Source organism: Amphiprion ocellaris, chromosome 21 (assembly GCF_022539595.1).
Source record: "Amphiprion ocellaris isolate individual 3 ecotype Okinawa chromosome 21, ASM2253959v1, whole genome shotgun sequence".
In the NCBI taxonomy this organism is placed as follows: domain Eukaryota; kingdom Metazoa; phylum Chordata; class Actinopteri; family Pomacentridae; genus Amphiprion; species Amphiprion ocellaris.
The window spans coordinates 3162714-3179992 of record NC_072786.1 but is presented as its reverse complement, the minus strand read 5'-3'; the positions used below and the strand labels follow the sequence as shown (position 1 = coordinate 3179992).

At 38.8% G+C, this 17279-nt stretch overlaps 1 protein-coding gene across 1 annotated transcript in view; it reads left to right on the top strand.

Annotated features, from left to right (window-relative positions):
* LOC118469314 (uncharacterized) overlaps positions 1-17279 on the top strand; it is an 88248-nt gene that overhangs the window by 38056 nt on the left and 32913 nt on the right. Inside the window, exons 7-9 of the mRNA XM_055006610.1 lie at positions 298-480; positions 4213-4289; positions 7996-8101. Of these exons, the coding sequence (XP_054862585.1) occupies positions 298-480; positions 4213-4289; positions 7996-8101 (366 nt within the window). The remainder of the gene's footprint in view (positions 1-297; positions 481-4212; positions 4290-7995; positions 8102-17279) is intronic.

Below are 17279 nucleotides of genomic sequence, written 5' to 3'. Positions count from 1 at the left end.
TTTTCTGATCTCTAACAGTCTTTACATTTTTAAGAAGTTTATTTTTTCCTGAAAAACTGCAGCCAAGCTTGTAAAGCTTACAGTGATTTCACTCACAAGAAAAATCTTTCTATCTTAATAGAACAGGAAACACCTTGTTGTTACCTGCTGAGCTGCAGACATGAGAGCTCTGTTCAGTCGTCCAAATGACTCTCCTATGCAAAACCAAACCCGTTTGGCAGAACATTTCATTTGTCTGTGCTTCAGGGCAGCAGGATGAATTGATAGACTAACGAACTTTCTCATCTCCCCCTGCAGACCTTTCTCCTGGCCTGGCAGCGCTGACGGTGGGCTGTGACTCGGGGAATCTGGGCTCCTTGTCCCGGGTCCAGCTGCTCCTCCTGGACCGCCTAGCAACCGAGGACCAGAGTCCATCTGGTCTGGAGGAGGAGATCTACCCACTAGATGACTGGTCTGATCTGAAGCGGTATGATCCAACAGGTAGAGGATGGACGGATGAATGGACGGATGGATGGATGGATAGACGATAGATAGATAGAATATAGATAGATAGATAGACAATAGATAGACAATACAACGATAGACGATAGGTAGATGGACGGATGGATGGATGGATGGACAGATGGACAGACAGATAGATAGATAAACTTTATCTGTCCCAAACGGTGACAGAAATTCTTCTTTGACAGGCTCCAACAATAAAAGTACAACACAGAAAAACACACTTGAATCACAAGTTCATAAAGTAGACATATAAAAGAAATGTTTAAAAAGAAACAATAAAATACTAAAGATACTATTAAATGAAGGTAAAGCACACTCAAGGAAAATTATTGTGTTCTAAAATCAACTAATTTATACAAGAAAATAGTCGATCAACAGTCGATGTAATAGGATATTGAAAAAATAATCTCTGAAACAAACCCAAACACTTCACAGTTAATATAAAATAAGTAAACCAAGTGGCTTCATAAACCTGGCACATGCTAGCTATATAAACATGCTAACTCTGGAATCACATACTCCACCTTCAGTTTGGAAAATCAACTTCTCCTTGCAAAACCAGTTACATATTATTAATGGTTTGTAGGAATCCGAGGGAACACAGAAACTGTCTAATGCCAGGATTAAATATAATCCTCTAAACACATCCAGATGTGTTTGATAGCCTGAAACTGAGCCAAAAGAGGAAGTTCCAATCCAGTAAAGACAAACTTTGAGTCACTGCCTCTCACTCTCCTACTATGTAACGTGTTTATTCAGTCAGTGTGTATCTGAACTATCTGTGATTCATCGTCATAGTGTGAAACCTCCATTACTTGGGATTGTTGGTACATTTTTAACAGTCTGTTGTGGTGGACACCCAATCTCAGTTGCCAGTTTGACTGAAATCGTTTGATAAGCAGAAACCGTCACTTTAACAACAGGGAGCCGTCAGACAGCTGTGTGGAGAAAACACGTATGACCCGACACGGGGAAAAACACGACGCTGGAGGTGTTTTTTTCTCGGTCCACGGCTGGCCTTGACAGTAAGCGATGCCTTTATGGCGTCGAGTGGCTTGTTTGTTTTATCGAGCTGTGATACTGACTCTCATCTGCTTCCAGGCATGCCGCTGCGAGCTCTTAACTGCTTTCCCCCGAAGGTGTGGCGGCTCGGAGGAAAGGTTTATAGGGTTTATCAGGATGTGCCATATTAATAAAGCTCAAACCGCTGAGTGGATCATTAACTGGGAAACTCCGACTAAAATAGCTGCAGACACTTCGAACCAAGCAGTGCACACATAACAATGGATAAGCAGCCGAGAAGAGTGTGTGCAGAAAGCTCAATTAGTCTAGCGGCTGGGTTTATAGTCCGATAAGACATTAGAGATAAACACTGCGGACGTTTAAAGGTTCAGTTTAATCAAATCTTTACACTTTGTATTTGCAAAGAAATCCAACACCATCATTGCCTTTGGAACAGAATTGTCTAGAAATGTGCATCTTTTCAGTTGAGCCTCCATCCCTGTGTTACGGCGGTGGTACTGCTCGGCGTTCGAGTGCTAATTGTTTTGAACAGCTTTTACTTCGTACAAACTAATTTGTTTCCAAATTCCCTGATCTCTGCGTGACCGTGCACTGGCATTCATATCATCAGTCCTCAGACCTATTAAACACCAAGCTGACACATCCGTAAAGAGTTTTCACTTTCTCCTAAAGGAATAGTGACAGTCTGACACTTAGCATGACAGTTAGCATGACAATCTGACAGCTAGCATGACAGTTAGCCTGATAGCTAGCATGACAATCTGACAGCTAGCATGACGGCTAGTCTGATAGTTAGCCTCATAGTTAGCATGACAGTCTGACAGCTAGGATGACAGTTAGCCTGATAGTTAGCCTGATAGTTAGCATGACAATCTGACAGTTGGCATGACAGTTAACCTGACAGTCTGACAGTTAGCATGACAGTTAGCCTGATAGTTAGCATGACAATCTGACAGTTAGCATGACAGTTAGCCTGATAGTTAGCATGACAGTCTGACAGTTAGCTTGAATGTCTGACAGTTAGCCTTATAGTTACCATGACAGTTAGCATGACAGTGAGCCTGACAGTTAGCCTGATAGTTTGCATGACAGTTAGCATGACAGTCTGGCAGTTAGCCTGACAGTTATTCTGACAGTTAGCATGAAAGTTAGCCTAACAGTCTGACAATTAGCATTACAGTTAGCCTGACAGTTAGCATGATAGCTAGCATGACAATCTGACAGCTAGCATGACAGCTAGTCTGATAGTTAGCCTCATAGTTGGCAGGATAGTCTGACAGCTAGGATGACAGTTAGCCTGATAGTTAGCCTCATAGTTAGCATGACAATCTGACAGTTGGCATGGCAGTTAACCTGACAGTCTGACAGTTAGCATGACAGTTAGCCTGATAGTTAGCATGACAATCTGACAGTTAGCATGACAGTTAGCCTGATAGTTAGCATGACAGTTTGACAGTTAGCCTGATAGTTAGCCTCATAGTTAGCATGACAATCTGACAGTTGGCATGGCAGTTAACCTGACAGTCTGACAGTTAGCATGACAGTTAGCCTGATAGTTAGCATGACAATCTGACAGTTAGCATGACAGTTAGCCTGATAGTTAGCATGACAGTCTGACAGTTAGCCTGACTGTCTGACAGTTAGCCTTACCATGACAGTTAGCATGACAGTGAGCCTGACAGTTAGCCTGATAGTTAGCATGACAGTTAGCATGACAGTCTGGCAGTTAGCCTGACAGTTGTTCTGACAGTTAGCATGAAAGTTAGCCTGACAGTCTGACAATTAGCATGACAGTTAGCCTGATAGTTACCCTGACAGTTAGTCTGACAGTTAGCATGACAGTCTGACAGTGTGCCTGACAGTTAGCCTGATAGTTAGCCTGATAGTTAGCATGAGAGTCTGAAAGTTAGCATGGCAGTTAGACTGACATTTGGTTTGACAGCTAGCATGACAGTTAGCATGACAATCTGACAGCTAGCAAGACAGTTAGCTTGATAGTTAGCATGACAATCTGACAGCATGACAGATAGCCTGACAGTTAGCCTGATTGTAAGCCTGACAATCTGACAGCTAGCCTGACAATCTGACAGCTAGCGTGACAGTTAGCTTTTGTCTCCATTAAAGCTACTCTCTGTGAGGTTTGTGGATTGTTCAAAGGAAAACGGGACACGATTTCTCTTCTCTGAAATTCCACTGATTTGAAGAAAATTTCCAAAATTGGATGAATGACCAGATATCAACAGAGGTAAAATATGTTTCTAACGTGGACTCGCTCCTATTCAGCACAAGAGAAATATGAATACGATGGTTTTGTTTTTTCTATTCGTGCATCAGTGTTTACAATGAGAGTGTCTGAGTTTGCTGGAAGCTCATCTTTCCTCTCGGTGTGTCTCCAGAACAATGTTTGCACCTGGCACGCTCCTGGACAGGTGCTCCTCTGGGGTTTCGTGGCTCCATTTTCTGCCATTATTTGCTCAGAGATTAAGAGCCATAATTGGAACTACTACACGACATGACTCATATCTGAGCACACACACTCAAGTACAAAAGACATGCGAGTGTGTGCCAGAGGCCAGCACTTATGTACACACATGCATGCCTGCCTGCTTGCAGTGCAACTTCCAAACACACACTGGCTCCCTCTGCCTTTATCCTGACGCCGTGTTTCTCTGTGGTTCTTGTCAGGTGTTTTGAAGCCCCGCACAGCTGGCAGCATCTCTGAAAGGTGTGACTCGGCAGGGAAAGTCCGGGGAAACAAATCGGTGAGTGCCGCGCCCTCCTCCGTTCATCTATCAGATTTTTTTTTTCTTTCCAAAAGCAGGACTTGCACCTTGTTTGACTTTATGGATACCTGGGTCTATATATAAGTGCAGGACAACACCTGTAACCAAACACCACATGGCATTTTTACACAAACATTCTTCTAAATATTATATATACAATTGAGTAAAATTGAAATTGAAAGTTATTTCTAAAGATATTGTAGTAAACCTGTTGACATGCCATAAATCCACACTTGACTCACACACAGTATTTTATATTAAATAACTCAGAAAGCCTTGGAGTCTGGCCAGTCTTTTCTTCAGGAGGAAATGACATCATGTGGAGCAGGTCATGTGATTTGGAATTAATACACATCCTTGACACAAAACAACAAAAATGAGACACAAACTGACAAAAACAAGACAGAAAACGACAAAACAGACGCAAAATGACAAAAACGAGACCGAAAACAAAACAGACAAAATGACAAAAACGAGACAGAAAATGACAAAACAGATGCAAAATGACAAAAACGAGACACAAAATGACAAAAACGAGACAGAAAACAGACAAAATTACAAAAACGAGACAGAAAATGACAAACACGAGACAGAAAATGACAAAACCAAGACACAAAATGACAAAAACGAGACAGAAAACAACAAAACAGACACAAAATGACAAAAATGAGACACCAAATGACAAAAACGAGACACAAAATGACAAAAATGCGACAGAAAATGACAAAACCAAGACACAAAATGACAAAAATGAGACACAGAATGACAAAAACAAGACAGAAAAGAAAACAGACAAAATGACAAAAACAAGACAGAAAATGACAAACACGAGACAGAAAACAACAAAACAGACACAAAATGACAAAAATGAGACACCAAATGACAAAAACGAGACACCAAATGATAAAAACGAGACACAAAATGATAAAAATGCAACAGAAAACGACAAAACCAAGACACAAAATGACAAAAACGAGACACAGAATGACAAAAACAAGACAGAAAACGACAAAACCGAGATACAACATGACAAAAATGAGAAACAAAATGACAAAAACAAGGCAGGAAACGACAAAACCGAGACACAAAATGACAGAAACGAGATACAAAATGACAACGAGACAAAAAAATGACAAAACCGAGACATGAAACTACAAAACCGATCCACAACATGTGGAGCAGGTCATGTGATTTGCAGATAACACAGTACCTTCCTTCCTTCCAGGACTTGTGCCTTGTTGTGAGCAAACACCAGAGCTCCAGGAATCACCTCTGATCGCACAATAACCCCAAAGCATGCGCACACAGTCTCCCTCCCACACAAAGACCCCCTTTTACAAACTGGAACCGGCGTGCATTTATAACTGTCATTCCAGCAAGACGAGCCAAATTGTTGTTGATAATTGAGACACAATATAAGAGAGGGCACGCGGCGTGCAGCAGGTGTGTGGTTAATCAGTCATGGGCTGCAGGGCGGGGGGAGGCAGGCTTTTACACCGGCTCATCGCCCTGTCGCAGAGGGGGGAGCTCACAGCTAAACACCCCACACGGTGGCATTCTTTTGGAGGAAGCACCGCACTGGAAAAAGTGCTCCTCTCAAAACAAGAAAAAGACTTATTTCAAGGAACTTTTATCTTGAAATAAGTGAAAAAATCTGCCAATAGAACAAGTGAAAAATGACTTGGTAAGATTTCTTGAAATAAGATATTTAGAATATTGAGATCTTAAAATTAGCTGGGAAAACTTATTTTAAGCTCTGTTTTACCAGGATTGTCAAGCTTTGGTGTCTTAAAATAAACCAGACATGTTAAAAAAATAGGAGTTTTTTACTCAAAAATAGATTTTTGCTTTCATGCAACCTCCTAATTTGAGATGTATTAAACTTATTTTGAGTTTTCTTGTAAAATTCAACTCAAAACAAGATAATTTCAAGATTGTTTGACTTGACAAGATATTTAAGATGCATAGTTTTAACCCTCCTGTTCTCTTCATTTTCAGGCACCAAAAAATATAGTTTCCTTGTCTGAAAAAAATTCAAAAAATCAGCAAAAAAATTCCCCAAATTTCTGAAAATTTGCAAAACATTCAGGAAGAAAATTCCAATATTCCATAAAAGTTCCCTTAAAATCCTCGAAATTTGGCAAGAAAATTCTTCTAAATATTTTGAAAAAAAGAGTAAAAATCTTCCAAAAAAATCCTAAAAATATCTAAAATGATTACATATATATCAGTAAAACTTCTAATATTTTCTTTAAGAACATAAATTCGCTTAACAAGAGACATTTCAGGACATGGAGGGACTTGTTTTAACCCTCATGTCGTCCTCTGGGTCAAAATTGAACCGGTTTAATGTTTGAAAATGTGGAAAAAAATATATTTCCACATTTTCAAACATTAAACCGGTTCAATTTTGACCCAGAGGACGACATGAGGGTTAAAACAAGTCCCTCCATGTCCTGAAATGTCTCTTGTTAAGTGAATTTATTTTAAATCAAGTGGGATGAGACATTCTGACTAAAAATAAGACAAACAGACTTGGTAAGATTTAGAGTTTTTGTGGTGCGCCGCTCGGATCAGACGTGGGTTTGGGGGAGTGAGAGGTCAGGGGGGTAAACAGGGCTGGTGCATGCTGTGGAATGGATGCAGGTGCTCCACGTGATGTGTGATTAATCTCCCCTTTATGACGGACGAGAGAGAGCCCCTGAAAAGCATGAATGAGACTCATAAGCCCCCCGCAATTACGCCAAACCACAATGAGGAGCTGAAGTGCTCCGAGCAGGATTCATGCGATCCCATTTGCATAATTCACCGCACCGAACCGCGGATCCACACGGGATTATTTATAATGAAGAGAAAGTGATAAACCAGTGGTGTGTTTGCAGAGAACAAGGATGTCTCCTGGGTGATTTAAGAACACAATCAAACAGTACTCTGCTTGGTGTAGCAAATGTCTTTAAATAGCATACCCATCAGACCACATCATCAGTCCTCAGACCTTTTAAACACCAAGCTGACACATCCGTAAAGACTTTCACTTTCTCCTGAAGGAATAGTGACAGTCTGACACTTAGCATGACAGTTAGCATGACAGTCTGACAGCTAGCATGTCAGTTAGCCTGATAGCTAGCATGACAATCTGACAGCTAGCATGATAGTTAGCATGACAGTCTGACAGCTAGCCTGATAGTTAGCATGACAGTTAACCTGATAGCTAGCATGACAGTTAGTCTGATAGTTAGCATGACAGTCCGACAGCTAGTCTGATAGTTAGCATGACAGTCTGACAGCTAGTCTGATAGTTAGCATGACAGTCCGACAGCTAGTCTGATAGTTAGCATGACAGTCTGACAGCTAGCCTGATAGCATCACAATCTGACAGTTAGCCTGATAGTTTGCATGAGAGTCTGACAGTTAGCATGGCAGTTAGCCTGACAGTTAGTCTGACAACTAGCATGGCAGTTAGTCTCACAGTTAGCCTGAGAGTTATCCTGACAACTAGCCTGACAATCTGACAGTTAGCATGACAGTTAGCATGACAGTTAGGGCCAGTGGTCGTTGCCATGGTTACTCGTTGCATGTTGTAGGTATGTGAGGACATGTATGTGGAAATGTGATACAGCTTTCTCAGACTTCCAGGTGTTTGACGTGTTGCTACCAACGATTCTTGGCCTCTGTTTTCTTGCAGGATCAGTCTGAAGGAGGTTCTGAATCACCGTCTTCATGGATCATCGACCCAAGTCCGTCATTCAACATGTTCAGATCCTCTTCTTCTCCCTGTCGGTCCAACCACAGTACGTTATCCTTCAAATCTGCCCAGAAAATGTTATTTTCTTGTCTGTGTGTGTTGCTATGACATGCCACCTCTGTGTTAGAACCGGCGCTCTCTTTTAAGAGCCTATAACAGCCATACTTAATCAATACGAGAGCCCATCTTCAGCATTAGCGTCTGATCCGATAAAAGCCCTCTCAGTCTCTGTTAGCTCTGCTTTATTAGGAGCCATTGTCTCCTCACTGTCAGCGCTGTGTTTGGCGTTCTCTTGCCTCCGGTACACTTAAGCCCGCTAATCCTCGCTCGGGCCAGCTGGCCTGCAGTATCGCCTTCACCTGTAGGGTCGGCTTGTGTACATTCATGAGTGATGGATCGGAGGCAGCGCTTACTGTACGGACCACAAACACTGGAAAGCTGGCACCATAAGATGGGGGGAAAAAGTCACCCTTGAGCTAATGGCTCGCTCTTTTTCCTCCCACCTTCACTGGAAAAAATGCTCCTCTCAAAACAAGAAAAAAACACTTATTTCAAGGACCTTTTACCTTGAAATAAGTGAAAAAATCTGTCAATAGAACAAGTGAAAAATGGTTTGGTAAGATTTCTTGAAATAAGATATTTAGAATATTGAGATCTTAAAATTAGCTGGGAAAACTTATTTTAAGTTATATTTTACCAGGATTGTCAAGCTTAGGTGTCTTAATCCTCTTGTTGTCCTCATTTTACAGCACCAAAAAATACTGTTTCCTTGTCTGAAAAAAATTTAAAAATTAGCAAAAGATTCCCCAAATTTATAAAAATTTGCAAAATCTTCAGGACAAAAATTCCTTAAAAGTTTCCCTTAAGAGTTTTTTTTTTTTTTTTTTAAATCCTCAAATTTGGCAAGAAATAAAATTTAAAAGAAAAAAGAAAAAAAAAAAAAAAATATATATATATATATATATATATATATATATATATATATATATATATATATAAAAATTGTAAATATTTTCAAAAAAAATTTAAGAAAAATCCTCAAAAAAAAAATATCTAAAGTGATTAAATATATATAAGTAAAAGTTCTAATGTTTTCTTTAAGAACATTCGGGAAAAAAATCAACCAAAATCCAGTGTGAATGTTCATAAAGAAACATTCTTTTTTAACATTTCTTTTTTTCCCATCAAAAAATGTTCAAAAACTTCCCAAAAATGTTGAAAATGTGGAAACTTTCACTGTGAAAATATTTTTTTCCACATTTTCAAACTTTAAAACGGGTCAATTTGACCCACAGGACGATACAAGGATTAAAACAAGGTAATTTCAAGATTGTTTGATTTAACAAGATATTTAAGATGCGTTGTCTTAAAACAAGTCCCTCCATCTGCTGAAATGTCTCGTTTGTTCAGTGAATTTATCTTAAATGAAGTGGGATGAGACATTATGACTAAAAATAAGACAAACAGACTTGGTAAGATTTAGAGTTTTTGCAGTGAACATTGGACCACATCAGTCAGACTGTGATCATGGCGACTCTCCTGTCCAGTATCTGTCATTGTGCTGTGAGGCTAATGGTCCGTAGCATGCTGTATACCTGGAGGAGGCCACAGATTCATCCATCATACCTGTGATTGATACGTCTGAGGGCCAAACTGCAGCTAAACCATTAGATCGAGGATGCAGTCATATGTCTTTCTAATCCAATATGTCTTGTGTCAGCGTGGCGTGGCTGCTTGACATTAATAATATGATCGGGCAGTGTTTCAGGTTTCTGTTTTTGAAATGTCTGCGTTAGTTTTTGCACAAAAGATGCAGGGATAATTATCCTGGCAGTGTTTGGTTGTAGAAAGACTGGATGGAACTTTGGTACGAAGAAAGAACACATTGTTAACCCTTGTGTCATCCTGCGGGTCAAAATTGACCCGTTTTAAAGTTTGAAAACGTGGGGAAAAAAAATACATTTTCACTGTGAAACTTCTGATGTCCACATTTTCAACATTTTTGGGAAATTTTTTGGTGGAAAAAAATGTTTCTTAAAAACATTCACTAAACGATAACCGAGACACAAAACGACAAAATCGAGACACAAAATGACAAAATGAGACATGAAACAACAAAATCGATACATAACACCACAAAAACAAGACATGAAGCGACAATTTTTCTGTCATTTTGGACAAGTTTTGAGTCATCTCAACTTAATAAAAGGAACACAAAACTATTTCTGAATAAGTTTATTTTATTATTGTTTAGCTCATTAGAAGGTGGTTGTTATTAAATTTGGATGGTTATTTAGTTGACATTTTAGTGATATCCAGTAATTTTTTATTAATAGATAGATAGATAGATAGATAGATAGATAGATAGATAGATAGATAGGTAGGTAGGTAGGTAGGTAGGTAGGTAGGTAGATAGATAGATAGATAGATAGATAGATAGATAGATAGATAGATAGATAGATAGATAGATAGATAGATAGATAGATAGATAGATAGATAGATAGATAGCTTTATTTGTCATTGCACACTTTCATATACAATGAAATTGCATTGAGCTGCCCTGTCAATGACAGCTCCGGCTGCTGCGCAGTGCTGCGCGGCGCCTTTCTTCAGGAAAAAAAAAGAAAAAAACATGTAGGGATCTGGGTAGGGATAGCAGAGGGTAAAAGAAAAAAAAAAATAATAATAATAAGTGATTGTTTACATAATAAATAATTTTGGAATTTGTAAAGACTTGATCATAATGAACATCAAAACATTTTTACTTTTAATAAAATGCATGCAAGATATATCCCATGGACTGCAAAAGCCCCTCATTTATAGATTGGCGCTGCAATTTTTCTGTGCTTCTGCAGGTTTTATCTAAAGGGTGAGTAAATTACCTAAGTTATGCTAGAAAAGAACGATGTTTGAAAGTGTTAATAGTTATTCTGAATGACCACCTGAAGGCACAAATATGAAACGATATTTACACATCTAATGTTGCTGTTGTCATGGCAGCCAGAACCTCTGTAAGCTTCTTTATCTCTTGTGTTTATGACAGGGACGAGTGACCACACTAGTTAAGGGCAATTTAATGCAATTTAGGGCCATTTCTCCAGCAGACTGATTGATTTATCAGCTTGTTAAATGTATACAATGTACATCCATTGTCAAGCAGACAATGAGTGAAATTCCCTTCAGCTTTAAGATGCAGCTTGACACATTTTAAAACAAGACTTTCCTCGTTTGACCACGAATAAGAAGTAGGCAAACGTGGAAAAAAAGATGTCACACAGAGACTCCTGGTGATGACTTGTGTGCTTTGACCTTTAAGAGGCCAAAGGCATGGTCACCGTGTGAGGGAGGAGGTCAGCGGCAGGGCGTGGAGGGGTCACCCCGGGGGTCACACGGCCTCTAAAAGATGCCCAGTGTGTGGCATGTCTTTGTGTGGAAAGGTGAGATTTGGTTACCCTGGAGGTGCGAGCAGTTCGACCTTTCAATAAGCCTTCTAAGTAATGGAGGGAATGACCCCACTCTGACTCCAAGTATATGAGGCTGCAGAGAAAATGGGCTGGTGAGAGCAGTTAAAATGACCAGACTGCTAATTTACATTTAGATTGGTGGAATTTTAATGTTGAAAATTTATTTTTTTGTTGCTCTTGTCACATTTTTACTCACTGTGGGCTCATTTTTTACTGCAGTAAATTGTAATTCCTTTGATTTTTACTAAAATTAAAAAAAAAAAAAAAAAACTATAACCCAACATGTACATTCTCCAAAAATATTGAAAAAATGTTGGCTCTACATTAGGGTGATGACTTTTTGACTTTTTTTTCTCAAAAATTATTTCCTGTAGCACTAATGAATGAACTTTTGCCTATTAATGATTAAAATGACATTTATTCTGTTGAAATATTGAAAAAGGTCACGCACAAACCACTTTGAAAAATCACTATTACTATCAATGGGACTAAATTCGTTAAGCCCAAAGAAGCATTCACAAACAGTACCAAATGCACCAACCATAGAAAAGTAAATGATTCAATGCCTTAAAAGATAATCTATGTGTTGGTAGTTGTTTTGAAGTTGATAAATTCTGGCCAAAAAGCTGATAATTAAAATTTTTAAAATCATTTTGTGCGTGAGGTTTTTTTATCAAATCACCTTAAAAGTAAGATTTTATCTAATCTTTAATAAAAGTTCATCAAATTATGATACAGGGATATGAGGTTGTAAAAAAGTCATCACCCTACTCTACATACTAGAGATTTGATTTGATTCCATACTTGTCTCGCCTCTGCTATGTACTTAGGCCAATTTCAGCCAAAAAATAAATGGATTTTTGTCACTTGACTGTTGGTCACAGCCAAGTCAGTCATGGCTGTAGAGCTCTGTGGTGGAATGCAGAATTTTAGTTTTTTACAGAATGTGGAGGAACCAAACTGTTTGACAAAATTTTAAATGAGACATGAAACTAATGACATAAAATCATCCACTAGTGACATAAAATCATCCAAAACATCCGCTAATGATATAAAATCATCCACTAATAACATAAATTCACCACTAGTGACATAAAATCCTGCAATGATGACAAAACCAAGACATATTATTGTTTAGCTAATTAGAAGGTGGTTGTGGTTAAATTCAGATGGTTATTTAGTTGACATTTTAGTGATATCCAGTCATTTTTTATTAATAAGTGATTGTATCCATAATAAATAATTCAGGAAATTGAAAGATGTGATCATAATGAACATAAAAACTTTTTTTTTTTTTTTTTTTTTTTTTTTACTTTTGATAAAAATGTGTTCAAGATATATGCCGTGGACTTCAAAAGTCCCTCAGTTATATATTGACCCAGACAATTTTGAGGCATTTTAGATGATTTTCTTGTCATTTTGAACAAGTTTTTTGTCATCTTGGCTCATTTCTCGTCATTTTAGATAATTTTTTGTGTCTTTGGGATAATTTTCGAGTCATTTAGGACAAATTTCTGTCATTCTGGACTAATTTTGCTGAACCATTTTCAAATCATTCTGAACAATGTTTGAGTCATTTTGGATGATTTTCGAGTCATTTTGGACAAGGTTGAGTCATCTCAACTTAACAAAAAACACAATCAACACTACATTTCTCATGATGCAACTAAATCTTAAGTCATTTAACAAACTTTCTGCGAATCTACAGCTGTCTCTACAGGCTGCATATTTCTGCTCATGACGAATAAAGTGAACTGAATGAATCCCCCTTTAATCAAGTTATATCAAAATAAACATGTTTTTAATTCAGCATTCATATTTTTTTCTGATATCTACATCAGCGATTCAATTGAAAATGAATCAGAGATTAAATCTGAGCCTGAAATCCCCGGTGATAAGACGTTCCTGCTCCCCGGCGAGGCTCACGATAAGACCTTTGTCCATGTTTGCTCATCAGGAATTCATAGGTGGAATAATCCCTCCCCTCATAATTGTTTCACAGTCACTCCTGCGTTCGCCCCGAGGTTTAGCATTCAGCTGCTACTAAAGATGTTAGTGTCCAAATGAATGTAGCGATGTGCGGGGCCACAAAGAGCACTAATCTGAACTGACCCTGGTGGATTGTTCCAGAGAGGCTGAAGGAAGGCTGAAGGAAGCTACGGGACAGATTAGGCCGCAGAAAGACAGAGATGATGTGAGCGGAGATTAGTCGTGTACTAAGCGAGGATCGTTTCCCCCCCAGAGGACCACACACTGACAGTGTAGCCATGTCGCTATTGTCTCTAAGCCACCGCCGCTGTGGACTCATCGGCTATTGTCTCTGAAATCCTTCAGCGTTTCCCCAAAAATCTGGACTCAAGCCCTTTGATTGGCACTTGTCAGGGCCTGATAGAGAGGGTGACGTGTTGGGAAAGGCTCCGATAAAAGGAAAATCCCCCTCCCCATGAATAATAATTTGGCGAGGATTTTCCTTTTTCACTCCACCCCACTCCCATTCTGCCATTCTTGGAGGAGATAGAGGAGTGAAAGCTCTGGGTGGCATCAGTGAATAGCCTCTGCTCGCCGATTGTCTCGCCGATGCTCATCCCTTTCTCAAACACGCAAAGAAAGAGATACAAGTCCAACCTTCTTGCCTCTGCCTGGTGCGCTGGATGTTGAGGGGCAGGCAGGCCGTGGGTGCTTTTTGTCTCCGGTGGCCTTTTGGAGATCAGCGAGGGGATTTGACTCGGCCGCTCGCAGCCAAATCCAGCTATCTGCTGTGTTCAGATGCTGCGGTTGGTATGGTAACCTGCTCTGTGTGTTTTACATGAGCTCTTGTTTACAGCCTGAACTGACCAGTAATCACTGCCATGCATTCATGGATTAGGATAGGAAGGTTTAAAAAGGAGGAAACCAAAGCCTGAATAATTTCAGTCGCAGCTTCGCCCACATTTAAAGATCGCTCATCGTAGACATAGTGAAGAAGTCATACGCAGGTCATTATTAATCCAAGAAAAATACACAACTGCTTGTTATACGAGTCAATATATAACTGAGGGACTTTTGAAGTCCATGGGATATATCTCACAGACATTTTCATGAAAAGTAAAACTAATGTTTTTTCTATGTTCATCATGATCATGTCTTTACAAATTCCATAATTTATTATGGAAACAATCACTTATTAATAAAAAATGACTGGATATCACTAAAATGTCAACTATGATACCTGTCGACGATGGTACAAAAAGTCCCGCGGTTATATCTTGATCTATATCGTCTCAAAAGTTGCAGTTTTTCTCTGTTATATATCATGTCTTACATCATTCGTGATGAACATTTTTGAACAAATCATCTCAAACTGGACCTTTTAGGATTTTAGAAAAGGTGTTGAGTAGCTCTTTATCCTCCTCAGTGCTGTTCACACACATCTGGAGAAGCCTGAAGTCCAAACAGTGGACTTGTTTATCTAAAACTGCAGCAAAATGGATCAGCTCAAGAGAGCGTCTTACCACGTTTACTTTCATCATGGACTACTGGGGCGACTGTGCACGATATCAAGCATGACTGGTTTGTGTTCTTCAAAAGCAGTGGGTCTGAAAAAAAAAAGGGAAATGCATTTTATCATTACTTCTAAAATAGATAAATAATTGAATAAATGAAACCGGAATTAACAACATTGGAGATTTTGGAGCCAGTGATTTCCCTAAACCAGAGGTGTGAAACTCATCGTAGTTCAGGTTCTACATTCAACCCAATTTCATCTCCAGTGATCAGTAAAATCACAGCATAATAACCTAGAAATAACCACAACTCCAAATAATCCTTTGTTTTAGTGCAAAAAAAGTACATTCTGAAAATGTTCACGTTCAAAGAATTATCTGTCTACAAAGGAACACAACAATTAGTCACAGCTATCTGGAACTGAATGATGTAGTGTTTTACTTTATGGTCAAAAGTCAGACAAAAAAAGACAAAAAACAACAGAAACAAGACAAAATATTACAAATATGACACACAAAACAGCAAAAAATGAGACAAACAACACAACAAAAAAGAGATAAAAATTAGACAAAGTTACAAATCGACAAAATAATGGACAAATGACAAAAAATGACAAAAGCGAGAAACAAAATGATAAAAAGATAGACAAGACAAGCGAGACAAAAAAGGAAAAAACGACACACAAAACAACGAATTAAGCAAAACACAAATTTACAAAGATAAGATAAAAAACAATATTGAGATAAAAAGGAAACACAAAGCGACAAAAACCAAAAACAAAATGACAAAACTATGAGATAAACGAAAAGTCAGACAAAAAAACAAACAGCTAAAAGAAGACAAAATATTACAAAAAATGAGACACAAAAAGACAAAAGAACAATGTAGTATTTTACTTTATGATCAAAATGGCAAAAGTCTGACAAAAAAACACAGCAAAAACATGGCAAAATATTACAAAAATGACTCACAAAACAGCAAAAAATTAGACAAATGACAGAAAACAAAACAAAGAGACAAAAATCTGACAAAAAAGTTACAAATTGACAAAAAATTGGACAAACGACAAAAAAATGACAAAAAAGCAAGAAACAAAATAGGCGAACAACACAAGCGAGACAAAAAAAAGACAAAATGATGCACAAAACAACGAATAAAGCAAAACACAATGACAAAAATAAGACAAGAAACACAAGCGGGACAAAAAGGAAACACAAAACGACAAAAACCAGAAACAAAACGACAAAAGTCAGATAAAAAAACAACAAAAGCAAGACAAAATATAACAAAAACGAGACACAAAAAGACAAATGAACAATCTAGTATTTTACTTTATGATCAAAACAACTTGTCATGGTCTAGAAATGATTTTAAATTGATACTTTTACTAATTTCCAATCTGCAGTTAATGTCTTCTCTGGAATTTTTACACTTTGAGGGCCAGATTGGACCCTCTGGAGGGCCGCTTTTGGCCCGTGGGCCGCATGTTGGACACCCCTGTTCTAGACGTTTTTTGTTGCATATGAAAAGGAATGATGAATTTTGTGCTCTGAGGATGAATAAATTCCCTACGCTGTCATGTGTTTGGGCGACGTCGGGGCTCGGGAGGCGTGTGATTGTGTGCAGCATGGTGGAAGACGGCCCGTCAAATGAGACGTGGCTCCATCAATCTGGGACGCTGACCTCTGGACGCTCACCGGCGGGATAAATGAATACTCGCCTCCACGTTGGGAAGGCTGAATGAATCTGATGCGTGTCAGATACTCCGCCGGTTGAGCTTCTCTCTCCTCGTCATGAATGGAACCGTCTCCAGATGTATCACATTTTGAGTTTTCGCTCGACACAAGAAACACCCGTGTTTGCCGAAGAAAAGGGGCCCGAAACTCTAATGGAAACATTTGCTGGAGACCATCTGAACCTTCTTTAAGCTCAAGTCTGCATTGATGGCGCTCTTTGTCTCTGGGCTCCTACACCAAGAAGTGTATTCTGTAGACTTTGTATTCAGAGATAATGGGACTCTTAATTGGCTGGTCAGTGACAAAATGGATGTCTGTTGCTCCTTAGGAAGGCATTTGAAAGGACTGAAGGGAGATGTGACATTTAAGAGGACAATGTAATGAGAATTAGTGTTTATTAAAGGACTAGAAATGGGTTTCAGTGCTTTTTTACTGAGTGGCTACTTCCATGATCGTGAATACAAATGTGTTTTTTCTTTTTTCTTGTTCAGGACTGTGGTGAAATAACCCTCAATATATGTCAGAAACAGCTTCCTTGGAT